At 37.7% G+C, this 14,909-nt stretch overlaps 1 protein-coding gene across 1 annotated transcript; it reads right to left on the bottom strand.

The window, feature by feature from the left end:
* Nucleotides 1–7,943: 7,943 nt before the first annotated feature.
* Nucleotides 7,944–14,909, bottom strand: LOC140936048 (carbohydrate sulfotransferase 3-like). Its single transcript, XM_073385625.1, has 2 exons — nt 14,528–14,909; nt 7,944–9,455 (listed from the first exon to the last, which is right to left on the bottom strand). Exon 2 carries the CDS (start codon nt 9,436–9,438, stop codon nt 8,368–8,370), a length of 1,071 nt encoding a protein of 356 aa, XP_073241726.1. The 5' UTR covers nt 9,439–9,455; nt 14,528–14,909; the 3' UTR covers nt 7,944–8,367.

Raw genomic sequence — 14,909 nt, 5'->3', positions numbered from 1 at the left:
TGTACTATTGGTCCTTTGAAAGAAAATAGTCAACAGTGGTGTTAATGATTTCGTTCCAACCTTGTTGTAGAAAGAGACCAGAAGCAGCGAGATACGAGTGCACATGAGGAGAGATATAAAGCTGCTCTTCATAGCTGATTAAGGAACTTTTGTTTTAACTGCAAAGGAAAAAATACATCTGAATGTTTATAACAAGTAAAGATATTGAATTTAGTAACTTAAAAGATTATAATCTGGGGTCGTGGTGCATATATAAGCTAAAACTCTCTTTTGATCACGGCTTAACTGACAGACGACCAGTGACATGGCGACGAAATTGACCAATCAGGTCAATAACCAGAATTCAATACCATCAACTGACGCGTTACAACTCACTTTGACTCTGAAGATGACTAGTGCGCACGTTGTCGAAACGTCAGTCACTGACAACAACAGTCCTATTCAGGACTACACTCACTCGGACGATCATATTCCACCTATTTATGATAAATAATTATTTTATTGTGCGCAGCCTGGAGACATGAAGTTCTCAGAAACCTCCTGGTATTTTCATGAATTTACAGTGACCTCTAAAAACACAGCTGCTATTTCTTTTAGGGCTATAGACATTGTCAAATCCAGTATCAGAGTAAACTGAAGGTGAGATAAGGGGCAATGGAGGACGACAAGAAGAAAGCTTCTTGTCAGTCCGATGATTAGCTTTTAGTTTTCGCTTTACTTTCTGTGTAGTTTTCGCTCATAGGTAGAGGGCTGGTTCTGCAAGAGAGCGTCGCCTTTTTATCCGATATCATGTTTGGCAAGGCTGGCTAAATCACGTGGGTGAGTCACGCGTTGTTGGTCAAGCGTCTTGCGCTCTTAATAAAAAGATTCTTAGTAACAAGCGAAACAATCTGAAAATCAAAACGGTCTAGTATCTATGAAAAGTAAGCAAAAAGGTAGAAATTTATCATTATTTATTATTATTTTTGGAATGTTTTGGTGCATCTCGCACAGAGGATCACTTACGAAGTATTGTGGGAATGCTATGGTATGGTTGATTAAAAATTGATAACGCCTGCACGGTCAGTATAAAACACAGACTGTGGACTGACACAGAAAAAAAACAAGTGGAATCAACCAATTTTAGGAATGTATATAAATTACATCACAAAAAGACCTCCAAAACAACAGGAATATCATGAAAAGCGAGACAGCTTTTACTTTTCATTAAGATAAAATATCATATTGAAAACAAAAAGTAGAAAGACTCAGGTTTGGTATTCTGTGTAAAGGTTGATAAACCTTAATATTGTAATTGAAGAAACTGGGGGCTTACTCAACTCAAATGAGCAGGAGGCCCACTTTTGTAAGAAGGTCCGTGGTTATCCTTCCCAAAAGTGAACCCCTCTTGAATTAAATTTTCTCTAAAAGAGTGAAGGTTGTCGTCAATTCAGAGACGCCCTTCAGGGAAGAGAGAATCTCTTCTCTGGGGCCCGTCCCCTCTAGCTTAAGCTAAGTACGAGCAACAAGCATTGTCGTAGCAAGGGTGGTGCAGCTAGTGGTGAGAGCTCTCGCCTCCCACCAATGTCATGTAAAAATTTGAGATGTAAAAATGTTCGTAAATTCGTAAAGCTATCTCACAGCGAGGGAGGACGCCAATATGAAAGCCATCAACTTGTTTCGAAACTGTTCTTAACTGTTGATGTCATATCAAGCAACAAGAAAGCTGGTACAGCGGGAAAGTTTTTTGAAAAGCAATATGTTCTCACACGAGCAGATCAAATGATTCGTGACTAATAGAAAATATACAAAATCCATTTAAAGTAAAAGAGGAAGTTGGGAAGAGCAAGATATCAAAGATCTCCTGAGCAGCATGTATACCAAGTCCGGTAAGCTTAAACTGAGGAAAGGAAAGCCAATCAGATTTTGATAAGGAAAGGACCACAGTACCCTGGATACCATTTTTGTCAACCAATTGTAGCGTCTGTTAGATTCCAAGTCCCATTGGTGTATGGTCATTAGAAGCCAATCATCAGTCGTGTCCAAAATTTGGACTAAACAGATTTAACCGTGCATAACGCTCTGGTCTAGAGGCTTTTTGCAAGTGCATGTCACTATAAAGACTTGACCGAAACCAGAAACCGCCCATGAAAAGTCTCGACCTAGCAGGACCTGGCACCCAGTAGCGCTCAGTAAAAAAATCTTATCAAAAACATCCAACATTTAAAGTATGCAGACATAAATGTAAAGATATGTTTCGTGGACACATGAAAAAATGAAACAGAGGCACAGAAGAGTGGAACTAAGAGTAGATGAAAAGAGGATAATTTAATTTTGATACAATCTCCAAACTACTGTCCGCTAAAAGAAATGGTGGAAAGAAAAATTAACTAATCAATCTTGTGAAGTTATCTCAGAGTATATTATTGCCCTCAATCTGTGAAAATAGTAGTGGTAACACTTCTACCCGGCAGTGAATTAGAGGACGCTAATACAGAGCAATGGTTTATCTTTCAAATGTACAAGGATTGGTATACACTTTGGTTCTAGTTTGTTATGTTAGTTTGCTATAACATCATTTTGAACATATGGAACAGTTTGCCCTCTCAAGTACGTCTTTCAGGTGATGCTAATGATTTCGTATAGGTAATAGCATGATTTTTAGTGATATTTGCTATAAAAACCACGAGTGATATTTCGAAATTGTTATACGTACGAGCCGTTCGGCGAGTGAAATCTGAGACAATTTGAAACATCACGAGTGGTATTTATGCCAAATATCACGTACAAATCATGCTATTATTTGTTTATACTACTACCCGCAAAAGGTTTGTAATTTTCAAATGTAGGTATTTCAAATCAAGCTGAAATACCGCCGCTCTAAGCCAATCAAATTGCAGAAATTTCTCATGTAATAGTATAAAAAAGTAAATTGCACGATTGCAGATTTTTAGAACGTGTTTTATAGTGCATGATTGTAGCTTTTTAGAACGTGTCTTATAGTTTTCCAGTCACGTTTTTAGTAGGTTCTAGCTTATATTATATTGTATATATATTTATTGAATTGTTTTTAAAATTGAATAATGTTATAATATAGCTGTAATTATTATAGATTTTGTTTATACACGTTCGTATTTTGAACGAGTTTTTAAGCTCTCTAACGTAGCGTGTCAAAATACATGATTGATTTATTGATTATAAATTTGATTTTCCATTTTGTACTTATAGTTTCCTTTAGTAAAAAGAAAAACGACATAGAAACAAAATATTGATGAGAAGTTTCTTGAATATACATTTTGTAATAAAAATTTAGCGAAAATCGCATTTTATTGTTCGCTGCATTCTTACCTTTTTTAAACTATTTTTAACCGTTCCTAATATATTGATGCAATTTTTTTTAAATTTTACTCGCACTTGAAAATGACCTCGGAAGGGTCGAAACGTCGTGACTTTTTATCACAAATTTTTATCACAAAACAAAGTTTCAGATCCCCTCCCCTGCCATCCCCTCTCCTCCCCCTAATAAATGACTTGCGCGTCAAAGTCCTGGGGCCCGTTTCTCGAAAGCCCCGGTAACGTTTCGGGCCCGAAATTAAATTTTCAAATCGAAATATAAAGAATAAGAGCGCGGGTTCTGGCTAGCAAACTACTCCATTTTGTTTCATTAACTGATAGTTTCATCATGTTAAATGCAAAACTATTGAAACCTTTATCTTACATGTAAACAACAACAGCTTTAAGGGCCCGTTAATTATCGGGACTTTCGAGAAACGGGCCCCTGGTCACAGTGAAAACCGTATCTCATTCCTGAAGGAGACAACCCCGTGACGGATTCATTTTGCAAACGACTTAGTTGATCATCTTAAAAACGGAGATGGAAAACTCGGCTTACAGAGATGGACTGTAGTTTATGTTTCATTGTACGAGTGTAGAACTAAATTGGAACCGAAAGTAGTGAATGTTTTCCCTTCTATTTCTTACGCTCTTTCATAAGTTTCAGAATAGAACTCTTTTTTTAACGTAAGAGGAACTGATTTTTTCCTCGGCGGAATGAATGGAAACGATTTACCCAGGCTTGAGGTAGCGATGTCAGTTGTTAGACTTACTTGTCGCAAAATTTGAAAGTCACCGACGTTTCACATAAGGGGGACAATGGCAGATAAATGTAAGATTGTGTACAATTACGAACTTACATTTTCACTTCCAAGTGTAAAAGGTCCCTTGTATTTCAGATCAGTCAAGCTTTGGGTTGTTCCAGTTTCAGCACTTTAAACTGAACTGATTTAGCTTTCTTAAAATGTAACTATTTTTAATTCATGACCTGCTCAATTGAAATGTCGCAGCAAGTTTAGTATAAAGGTGAATTCTTATAAACTTCTCTTATCTTTCATCAAAACGGATGGTCTTGCTAGAGTTTGCTCAGTTCTGATAAATTAGCTATTTATTCAACATTAGATTTGCAACTAACCTGGGATGAAGTTGATTATCCAAGCTCCTCAAAGTACAAAATTTTCAGCAGACGAGATCAAAGATATAAAAAAGCGGGTGTTCTATGCAGAAACGCTATCAATGACTTTCAAAGAGAAAACGTCTATGATTTGATAGGAAGCTTTGTCATTGGCTACCGACGAATTCACAAACACTGACAAGTTAACTTTGTTGTTTCCATAACCACAATAAACTTTAACATAAGCACGATAAGAAAGTCTTGGTCAATTATTCGTTTTATATATGTATTAATAAAATCGAAATACTCGGCACCCTTGTCATATTACGATTTTTTCTTTCAGAACCAAGGGTTTGTGTATAATGGGGGAAGGTTATCCAAGCAAAACGGTTTTCCTGCCTAGCACTCGCATATTTCACCTTAGTGTAATTAACGCGACGTGTTTACAAGGCTGATAGGGTTGCCCTGGCACCAGGGCAGAACCTGTGAAGTGAAAACATTTCATTTCATTTAGACTGACATGTAGTAATGATTATAAACTATAAATAAAACCTAATTGCACAGCTCAAATATTTATGTACATATAAATAACATTAAAAAATCAACTACCTACGAAATAGCTCACTGTATACAAAGCAAATTATTTAACTTTAAATTTGTCAATGGGAGCAGTCTTATCTGCCACGTTTAGTTACACCTTTGTCCTCGCAAAATGGTTTGATGAAACGTATAATTCTCTGTTAATCAATCGTTACACCTTAACCAAAAACTCTCCCTTTTGCTGAAGAGAATCAAAACCTATCTAGAAAAAGACGAAAACCACATCAGAATAAAACCTTCTATAGCATTAGGCAGGGTCATATAAACAAAAAGATAATTGAAGCTTAATGTCATCCACGTAGCACTTTTGTCATATGTGGCATCATACAAGATAATAATGCTCCTAGCCGTACTCACAACATATAATTTGTCCTCAGATAAGACAGAGTTTTACTGATATTCTTTTATTAGCCTTCTTCTGTCATTAAATTTCAATAGTATAGGGCACACTGGCTGGGCCAGTTTTGCGGAAGAATCTCATTATTTTGTGGAGCCGAATTGCCGATAACGCCATGGCCTGAAAACGATGCACAACAGGCGTTATTTGGGGCGCGAGCGCGAACAGCGAGGTGTGTAAGAGGAGGGAAAGATAAAAAAAAACGACTAAAGACAGGTTATCGTTCTCTTCTCCCGCACACGTACACGACCTCCAACAAATAACCAATAAAAGGGGTAAGTTAAAATTATAGGTGGTAATTATAGCGCTTGCTATTCTACTGGCACATGTTGAATTGATATCAAATAGAAAAGGTTCCATATCAGGTAAGAACAATTCACACCATAGTAGAAAACTGATATCGACTGGTTAGCAAATGTTCCATCACTGATCTTAATTGATATTAGGTAAGAACAAGTCACCACATTAGTAAACTGATGTTGATGAAAAACGTTCCATCATCCATCATGGTATCTATCATCTCAAAATAGAAAATGCTAATTCACGGAATTTGAATAAGTTAGCAGATATTATAATGACAAATAGCTTTTATTAGGGTGGATCACATCAGCCAAGATATAAAAATCAAAAACGAGGCGTCAATAAATAATTCTTAGACATACAGGGCAACATTTTTGACATTTTTGACATCCTTTGTTACACGTCGCATTTCTTCTCAGAACCCTTTAGCGAGGATTTTATCCTTTATCTGTAATTAAGTCACTTGATAGGTTTTTTCTAAGCCGTTCTCGTCCTCAGGGCTGCAAACCTGGTGGTCAACGCCAAGGATCAAAAGATAGCTCCACAGAGATGTAGAGAGGCCGGATTAATAAAATCTGTAACTACGAATACTTTTTTTCATAAGAAAGTCAACATTTTTATTGGATCTCTATATTCGAAGGAAATTTTCTACGCGTTCTTCCGATGACAAAAGGATGTTAGATTTCCTAGTAAATAATTCTTAGATTAATCCCTTTTTTCTCTAAATATTTTGTAGACAAGGAATCCATGTTTCAACGAGTACAATACCATGTTGATTTGTGTAAAGTATCACTAATTTCATCCGGCTTTGATATACGAAATAATTAGGAACGAAAAACGAGGATCTTACCCTGCCTTGTAGTGTCCAAAGCCGTACCGCGAAACAAGGAGGAATCAAAAAGTTTAAGCTCGAATTTAAACAATACTGATTTTAATAGTATCAAACTTAAATCTTCTGAAATGGCTATAAATGCATCTAAAACTGCCAATAGTAATATAAATTTGTAATTATTACATCTTCACCTACAACAACAAGTTACCACCAGGCCCCCCTCGTTAGAGCAAAATTGAAATGAATAGACTTTGAAGCTAAACCCAACACACGCAGAGGTTGAGTGTCACCCGGACATTTTTAAGTTGGATTCTCTGAATGCGCCAAAGTTGCCTTTACGATTGTCATTAAGAGCTACAAACTCATTGGCAACAGCTACAAGACAAAGTTTGTCTGTTCTCTGTTTGTGGGTGTTCAGTATTGTCAGATTACTAAACCTTGTTTGTGTGGTAAGTGACAGATCTGGGTAACTAAAGTGAAAAACAAATTCTTTTACAATCCAAAAAATTGGTGGTGGGGTGGGGTATAGCCTACCGAGCCCCACCCCCTGCACGGTCCCTGAAAGGGTAAAGCAATTCTGTATCATTTGAACATTTCCAAACGATACATGTATTTCTTGGTTGCCACTTGAAATCGTGTTTTACTTTTTGCATGAATTAAAGCAAAGGAGTAGTGACGTCACTGGACGGCATTAACGGCCGGTCGATTCAGATGTTACTGAGGGAGTAATAACGACTCGAAGTAGTCGAATGAAATTCAGGCTATAATGAATCATTTTTAATTTAATCCATGGCTCTGCGCTTAGCCTCGCTTTGAAACAGAGGCTTGAGGCAACTCAAATATGGTCTATTTCATTCCCTTTCAAAAATATGGCGTAACCAGATCCTTCTATACTACTAACGTGGACGTTTATTGTCATTATATATTGTTACTGTTATGGATTAGCGTCTCAACAAGGCGAGCACATGGTAAACGAGCATGTTTTAATGAGTCCCGGATGTGTGTCATAATATACTACATAACATCTTCCTTCTGAGAAAAAGGATACACGCGTAATTAACTTGTGAAAACTAACCAAATTTTCGGTAAGAAAGATTCCTAGAACAAATCAAATGTTCTTTAATCTTCAAATGTTCCTTTGAACTTGTACTGAGAAAAAAAAGAACTAAACAAAGTCTAACTTGATAAGTCAGTCCTATTCTTAAATCTCTCACTGAACAATGTCCTTAAACAGGTTGTTGGTCTTGACAATTCGTCGGTAATGAGGTCTTCACAGCCTATCTGTGTGATACCTTGGGTGAATTTCTTGATTTTCAGCGCCTATTTGTTTGGGCTTGAGTGATGTTCGGCTGAAAATGCCGCTTCAAAACACTGTGTTATGCATGGATTAGCGTCTCAACAAGGAGAGCGCATGGTAAACGAGCATGTTTTAATGAGTCCCGGATGTTTGACGTAATACACTACATAACAGTTACTATTAGTATTACTATTTTTTTCTGGACCTGGTAGTGCAGCTTACTTAGTGAGTATGTCAGGCCTCTTAGCGAGGTTTGTAAACATTTTAAAACCTACTGTTAATTAACGCCGACTGTGGCTTAGACTCTTAACTAGGTTGTGACTCGTCGGATCGAATACGGTTAAGTGTGAGAGCCAGTTATGAAAATTTGGTAGAGATAACGTGAGTCACCATACGTAATCTTTGGCGTGACTATTCAAGTAAAATCTCTTAAATAGTATTTCATCATGGTACTATTTTCTTTCATTATCATCACCATTTTTATTTTTCTTGAATTTGAATTTTAAGCACCCGCTCTAATAGGTGTGTTTCTCATAGCCGAGGAAATCCATAAGATCTCTGCATTCATCCTCTACAGCCTTTATAAAGGGCATTGGTGCGTTTTTCCAACCATGAATGGCAGCTGTAGCATTCCTGAAAACAGAGTATTCTGTTCCTTGTTTTGAATTGTATGCCTGTTTACTTATCCATTTATCAATGCTCGCTGACCAATCAAATCCTGCGAACCTGTATAGTTCCCGTGTGATATTCACCGTATTTTCCACAAGATCCTCATAACGAATAATCAGAAAGCGGTTCTTAAGCCAGGGAGGGGGAGACAACAATCCAAAGCGAATATTCTGTAGTATCGGATTACAAATTCTTCGCACATTATCACTAAAGCTGGGATGCAAATGATCTTTCATCCATTTGAGATTTACCCTGGAGTTCACCACTGCTCTTGGATCCCGAACTAAATGGACGACTTTGACGTCATAGTGGCTTTGTTCTTGGAAAAGTCCCCTTAAAGTTTCTATTGTCTTGTTGGGTACTCGTGCAGACAAAATCTTTATAACAGTGTAGTTGTGATTTTCACAAGAACTGGTAAGCAAGGTTCTTGAAAACCGCGCCAAATTTGTGTTCGAAAGTGCCTTACTATGGAGAAGATGCCACCGGTCCCTTAAAAGTGCCGATATAATAGTCTTAGAGAAGTTCGTGAAGTCGCACTTGAGGAAACCATCAATTACCCGGAGGAATGCTTGTGTGTAATTCTTTGGTTCTTTGTCTCCTTTAACCAAATCAACATGGAAAATTTTTCCAGTTATGGCAAAAAAAGGTTCAAAGGAATACATGACATGAGGATTTTCATTAAAAAGTGATCCAAGGAAAGAGGAGCCTCCGCGGCCTGGACTTATTATGATGAGATTTTTCCTTGTAGAAAAAGGTTTTTGTGGCAGCGGTGTTGCACACTCCATTGTACTATTGGTCTCTTGAAAGAAGTCAGTCAACAGTGGTGTTAATGATTTCCTTCCAACTTTGTTGTATAAATACAATAGAAGCAGTGAGATGAGAGTACAAATAACGACAAATATTAAGTTTCTTCTCATGGCTGATTATGTTTTACCTGCAGAGAAAAACATACACCTCAATGTTAATGACGAGGAATGACATTCAATTCGGGAACTAAAGATTAAATTCTTGAGCTAAGATGGAGATATAACCTAATTAGTGGACGGTGAGGGTTTTGGACCGTTTAGGGGAGGAGTAAGGAGGGGCCTAACCATAAATAAAGTGCGTGGAAACTTCTTAATTCATGCGAAATAATTAAGAGATTTTTAGGCAGCACTTTTGGACAGCAAGGTCATAAATTAAGGATAGGAATCTACATTTGAGTACACAAGTTCATAAATAAAAAATGCATTTTCAGTTTATAGTGAACACGTTAAGTTATCAGGACAGACATTTAGGGACAAGAACAGGAAAGAAAAAAGTAGAACGTTAAGAAAATTACCAGTTTAAAAATAATAAATCTTGACTACTAGATTGTAATGGTAAATAATCGTCTTAGCCCTCGACTTATATAATTGGCCATTGCACGACTCCAGGTTATCGCCTCAGTTTCAGAATTGCGAGAATTTAGAAATGAGGCTCCCAGCGTGCCCCTTTCTATCCTTAAGGCCGCGGGGGAACACCTACATGTGTATCTATGAATAACGCCATAAGGCAATATTTTGCTTGTACTGCGTCTTTTAAAACTCTCGGCTGTTTTAGAAGCGATGTAGATAACATTTTACAGAGACATTGTGGAATAATAGAACTTTGGGAGGGTTGTTGAAGGCACAAATGTAACAAAAGTCTTGACGAAGCAAAAAATGAAATGCAAAAATGTAGGCACGATTGTTTTGGTATCAGCCATTCCTTTTCCTTTTTTACAAAGTAAGGGGAAACATTGAGCGGATTAGAATGACACTTGAAGCCTAACTTGTGCAGGGGAAAGATATGTTTCATATCGAAATGAGCGCAATTTAGTCAAAAGGGCCAGAATTCAGGTCGCGTGCTAGGAGAGGGGAGTAGTTCACGGGGTCCGCAAATTTCACCGTTTAAAAGAACTGCACTGACTATTTTTCATCCTTTAAAATTAGGTGCGCTTAGAATGAGCAAGAAAATATACCGTTTGTTACAAAGCCTTGCCTCTGAGTCAACTTTTTTGTTCGAAAACATATTAAAGGAGCTGTGAATCAAAACATCAACTCGCTTACTTTGGAGTAAATTTACTTTAAGTCACGGTTGCTACAAAAAAATTTTCACCGTTGTTCATCTATGGAACTAACAGAATTTTAAGGTATCAGTCGAAAGTAAAATAACTATTCGTTTGTTTTTAATGGTCAAGATGACAAAAATTACAAACCTTATACCTATAATCTGCATTATACCTGGAAGACAACGTTTTTAGTCGGGTACTTTTCACGACAATTGAAATTCAAATAGGAAGAGTTTTAATACAAATTGAAAATATTAGTGAAAAAACAACCAAACAAAAACAAACAAACAGAAGAAGAAACCTAAAACAAAGAGGAAAACAAGAATATAAAAAATAATTCGCTTTCTTCTGTGTGCCTCCTTCGCTTGGATTGCAGACTTCTTCTTTATACAAAGCAGATGTCAAGTATTTACCCATGGAACATGCATGTATGTAGCAACACATCCTGTAATGACCATGAAATTAGATTCGTATGATGAAGTTAAATTTCTTGTAGCCCTCAATCTTTGGTCCGAATGCCTGCGAAAATCTTTGGCTTTTCTGATTAAAATACACTACAAAGAATTAATTCATTGAACAATTACGAATAAATTTCAGAGATATAACACTTTTTTTTCAGTTTAGATTTTAGACCATAATCATATTTGCCAATTTGAATTGAGCACGGCGAGTGAGCCATTATTTTACACTACATAGATTTTCGGCCTTGTCCTATAAACTGTTAAGTTCTAAGATATACGAAAACCCAATCATGTTTCAGTCCATTTGGCATTTTTTTCCTTACAAAATATTTTCACTCTATTACAAAGGAGACAGGGGACAAGGCAGATAGCAAAACAATTTGATTGACAGGTGATGTTAACTGACAGGATGACGTTGTAATAGATGTTTATGTTTTTGTGAAATTTATTACATTTGTGAGCGAATATTATTACACTTGTGACCTTTATTACATTTGTTACGAGTTATTACATTTTTTGCCTTCAACAAAAGGCGTTGAGATATCGGGGTTGGCCAAATTGAGAAACGGCTTACCGGTATTGACCACGGTTTTGTTTTAAAACAACGAGTACTCTATATTTTTAAAATGACCGTTACGAAGACTCGAGTTCTTTTAACAAGGACGTTGGGCATAATTTCAGTTACTTTTTCGGTAACGCAGTAGGTAGAAAGAAGCACGCATCTATTGCATATCCCGGCTCTTTTTTTCTGTTCTCTTCGAAACTATTGATCAAAGCGTTCAGCTGAGCCTGATGGTATTTCTGGACGAGTTTTACCAGTTTGAATGCGAACAAGGATCTAAGTACTCAATCTTTTTTGCCTCCTCCTGAAAGAATCAGTTTCGTGAGAGACTTCACTTTCTTACGAGAGGTCGAGGCGTCGACGAGGGCGGCACCCTCGCGTCACGCGGTTGGTCATGGTCGGTTGGGGTGTGCAGAGGAAAGAAAACCTGAAGAAAGCTGATATGGCCAGCCGAAATATTGTTATTAAAAAGCAATACACGTTGTTATGATCAATTTCTAATAGTCTTTGGACTTCTCGTTTTTTTGGTTTTTAATATTTTAGCTGATTAGAACTCTTTTCTAGAGATCCAACGTTGACAACCAGCAGGATCTTCGTCCACGTTTTTCGCAGTTAATTTCTTTATCATTGTGTAGAGGAATGTCCTAAATATACGGAAATAACGTTTAGTGAATTTGAAAATAACGGTTTCAAATGGAGGCAGTAGTTTGGGCGGTGAGAGGATACACCTCTTTCATGTGGACTGGCCATTCGTGCAAAGAAAATATGTGGTCTTAAAAATATCTGGATTCGTTTGGACGCCCGGGCCTCAGGATCCGTAGCGCGTTCACTTAAATCGAGGCCGTAGCTAATCTTGCCCTGGATTTGAAAGGTGAAGTTCTTAGTTAAGAAATAAGTTCATTAAAACCATTTTAAGGTTAAATGAAGGGAGAGTGACATATTTGAAAAGATGTATTAGAAATTTAATTTTGTAGAGAACATAACGTTTGACTCTATATCAGGAAATCAGAGTTAAACGTTTTACGCCCAAGTGAAAGCCTTTACAGAGTCTTGTTTTTAAATGAACGTTAGGAAAAAAAAGTAAATGTCTGTTCCTGGCTGGGGTTACTGGATCAAGTTTGCGGTCGCATATCGATAGCACATAAACGTCCAAGTTTTTCTAAGCAAATAATTGATAAGGGGGCCACCGGCGGTGAGAAGAGGTGAGAAGAAAAAACAATTTTTAGGCTCAACGTGTTTAAAGTTTTTATTTTAATTAATTTTTATGCGCTGGCCTCCTCAGTTACCTCTTTGAGAGACAAGAGGAGACGCACAAACAATTATCCACCAAACAACGATCTGGATACATAGCATACGCTGCTAATTTACATATACTTTTTCCCAACCAACTTTCCTTTCTTTATGCCAACAAGTACGGGAAACTGATGCCAAATTCTAACACTTCATCATAATGTTATTTTTAAGCCTCTAAACATGTATCACATGTGAGACAGCGATCAAAAATGTTTGGTTTACCTCTCTTTTTCGTAACGGTTGCCATGAAAGCGTTTTCTAAAATGCTTCCTTAAAAATCACTAACACCTACCAGACAATGTGGGCGAAATAAAGGTGTTCCATCACGGTACTAGAGCATCCCCCATATACACCCTATTCCATAGGTAATTCGTCTCGAGTTATTTTTAAGACCACAGATCCCAAGAGGGATTAGACAACAGCCAATCACATAGCGGGAATGTGTTCCGCATGGATGACCCACGCTGAGAGCCACGCGTCCTTCACGAATTCACGCAGAAAAAAATGGCGGAAGACGCGGAGAGCGATATTTCTATTCCTTTTGTCGACGAAAACGACTAAAGAGTGATTTCTGCTAAAGCTGTGTCAGCGAAACGGAAATTAAAAAAGAATGGCCCTTCCTCTCTTGTAAAGAGCTAAAAGTACAGCAGTACTCAGTTCTCCTAGGATCATTTATGACATTTATAATTTGCAGTTTGAAGAGAGCAATTTCTGGTTTGATATTTATTCTTTTATTAGTCTTTTATTATTCAACAAAAATAACACTTGGGGCCCTCCTTGTTTTATTGTACAAACGACCGGTTTCAATAGACCGGCGAAATTTCTCATTTTATTAAAGCACTGAGGTTACGACAACTTCGAGTTAAACTGATTTCACGTGTTGTCAAAGAGTCCAGCGATTCCCTTTTCCCAGGTGAGCGCCGGCTCATTTCGCTTCAATATTCAGGAGTGCTCTCGATCTCTTTATTATTTCATTGCCTTTCGCCCGACATGTTTTGCACGGCAGTTAGTCATGCGAAACCTCCACGAAACATCCACGCAGCGCGCGAGGTAACTTTATCCAGATTCTAAAAATAACTCGAGACGAATTACCTATGGAATAGGGTGTGTATGGGGGATGCCTTCTCTGTCCCCTTTATCCTCCTGATCAAAAGGTAACTCGTTCACACCAACGGGTCGTCGAGAGGCCAGATTCATAAAATCTGTAACTTCAAATACTTTGTTTCACAAGAAAGACGTTTGGATATGCGGTCAAAGGCATTTTGCAGGTAGCGTTTATATATTAAGTTATTGGTGACCCGCAACAACTCGCGTTTGATAGAAACGGACGTGATTATCACACACAGTCACTCAAGGTCACGGTTTGTATTGGAAGACTCTAAAAGGTTTAGTACACCAGTACGCACGAAGCATCAAGACTTCTCTGGAAAGTAAGACTTACCAAACAACGGAGGAGAAAAAGGTGATTGGAATCAAAATGTTTGTGAAGACTGACGCGCAAAAGAATAACCGGGGACTCACCGAAACCTGCTCAGTCAAAAATAACCTGATTAGCTTTAATTCTAGAACCATTGTAATCTGGTTATTTTTTCAAATAAATAGAGCAAAACATTACTCACAAGACTATCAATGCTCCAGGGATACCACAGCATCATACATTGTACCTTTCCTGCTCCAGAGGAAAGAAATCGGTGGGCTGGCGGCCTCTTTTCATTTCACAGTTGACTGCAGCAGACTGCAAGGTTTCTGTAAGCCTGCGTCGCAGCTACGAGAGACGGAGGAAATGGAGTTCTATACAGTGACTATATCTAGTTCTTTTGTCCGGCTACAGCCAACCCTAGGATTCTATATGAGTAAAACATAAAAGGCGCTTTAAATAATGTGAAATAAGGCACGAAATGTAGCTGCGGCGTTGCTGGGGTCGGCGAAAACGAAAATTTCTTCGTTGGATTTAGATATTAAGCTGCAACTACGATAAACGCACTGCGTTATGCAACCCAA

This window comes from Porites lutea, chromosome 4 (assembly GCF_958299795.1).
Source record: "Porites lutea chromosome 4, jaPorLute2.1, whole genome shotgun sequence".
Classification (NCBI taxonomy): Eukaryota; Metazoa; Cnidaria; class Anthozoa; order Scleractinia; family Poritidae; genus Porites; species Porites lutea.
Note: the sequence above shows the minus strand (reverse complement) of the source record. Positions and strands in the feature narration are given on the sequence as shown.